Below are 1,349 nucleotides of genomic sequence, written 5' to 3' on the forward strand. Positions count from 1 at the left end.
CAGCCACTACCACCACAACAACTGAGTCCACCACAGGCTCAACCACAGCTACAACTGAGTCTACAACTACCACAGCTACAACTGAGTCCAGTACAAGCTCAACTACACCCCTAACTGAGCCTACAACAGCCACTACCACTGCTACAACTGAGAGTACTACAAGTTCAACCACATCTACAACAGAGCCCACAACTGTCACTACAACAACTGCAACTGAGTCCACTAGTACCTCAACCACAGCTCCAACTGAGTCCCCAACAACCACTACAACAACTACAACTGAGTCCACTACTAGCTCAACCACAGCTCCAACTGAGTCCACAACAGCCACTACCACTGTTACAACAGAGTCCACAACAGGCTCCACAACACCTACAACTGCAAGTACTACAAGTTCAACCACAGCTGCAACTGACTCCACTATAGGCTCAACAACAGCTGCAACTGAGTCCACAACAGCCACTACCACTGCTACAACTGAGAGTACTACAAGCTCAACCACAGCTACAACTGAGTCCACAACAGCCACTACCACCACAACAACTGAGTCCACCACAGGCTCAACCACAACTACAACTGAGTCCAAAACAGGCTCAACCACAACTCCAACTGAGTCCACTACTAGCTCAATCACAGCTACAACTGAGTCTACAACTACCACAGCTACAACTGAGTCCAGTACAAACTTAACTACACCTCCAACTGAGCCTACAACAGGCACTACAACTGCTACAACTGAGAGTACTACAAGTTCAACCACAGCTACAACTGAGTACACAACAGCCACTACCACAGCAACAACTGAGTCCACCACAGCCTCAACCACAGCTACAACTGAGTCCATCACAGGCTCAACCACAGCTACAACTGAGTCTACAACTACAACAGCTACAACTGAGTCCAGTACAAGCTCAACTACACCCCCAACTGAGCCTACAACAGCCACTACCACTGCTACAACTGAGAGTACTACAAGTTCAACCACATCTACAACAGAGCCCACAACTGTCACTACAACAACTGCAACTGAGTCCACTACTAGCTCAACCACAGCTCCAACTGAGTCCCCAACAACCACTACAACAACTACAACTGAGTCCACTACTAGCTCAACCACAGCTCCAACTGAGTCCACAACAGCCACTACCACTGTTACAACTGAGTCCACAACAGGCTCCACAATACCTACAACAGCAAGTACTACAAGTTCAACCACAGCTGCAACTGAGTCCACTACAGGCTCAACCACAACTCCAACTGAGTCCACTACAGGCTCAACCACAACTCCAAATGAGTCCACAGCAGCCACTACCACTGCTACAACTGAGAGTACTACAAGTTCAACCACA

General features: G+C 48.3%; 1 protein-coding gene across 1 annotated transcript; it reads left to right on the forward strand.

The window, feature by feature from the left end:
* Nucleotides 1-663: 663 nt before the first annotated feature.
* On the forward strand, nucleotides 664-1,346 carry LOC123254129 (cell wall protein DAN4-like; the record flags this gene model as incomplete). Its single annotated transcript, XM_044683191.1, has 1 exon — nucleotides 664-1,346. A coding segment is annotated over one exon (683 nt), but the record flags the coding sequence as incomplete, so codon positions are not given.
* Between the last annotated feature and the right edge of the window lie 3 nt (nucleotides 1,347-1,349).

This window comes from Gracilinanus agilis, unplaced genomic scaffold (genome assembly GCF_016433145.1).
Source record: "Gracilinanus agilis isolate LMUSP501 unplaced genomic scaffold, AgileGrace unplaced_scaffold15427, whole genome shotgun sequence".
Classification (NCBI taxonomy): domain Eukaryota; kingdom Metazoa; phylum Chordata; class Mammalia; order Didelphimorphia; family Didelphidae; genus Gracilinanus; species Gracilinanus agilis.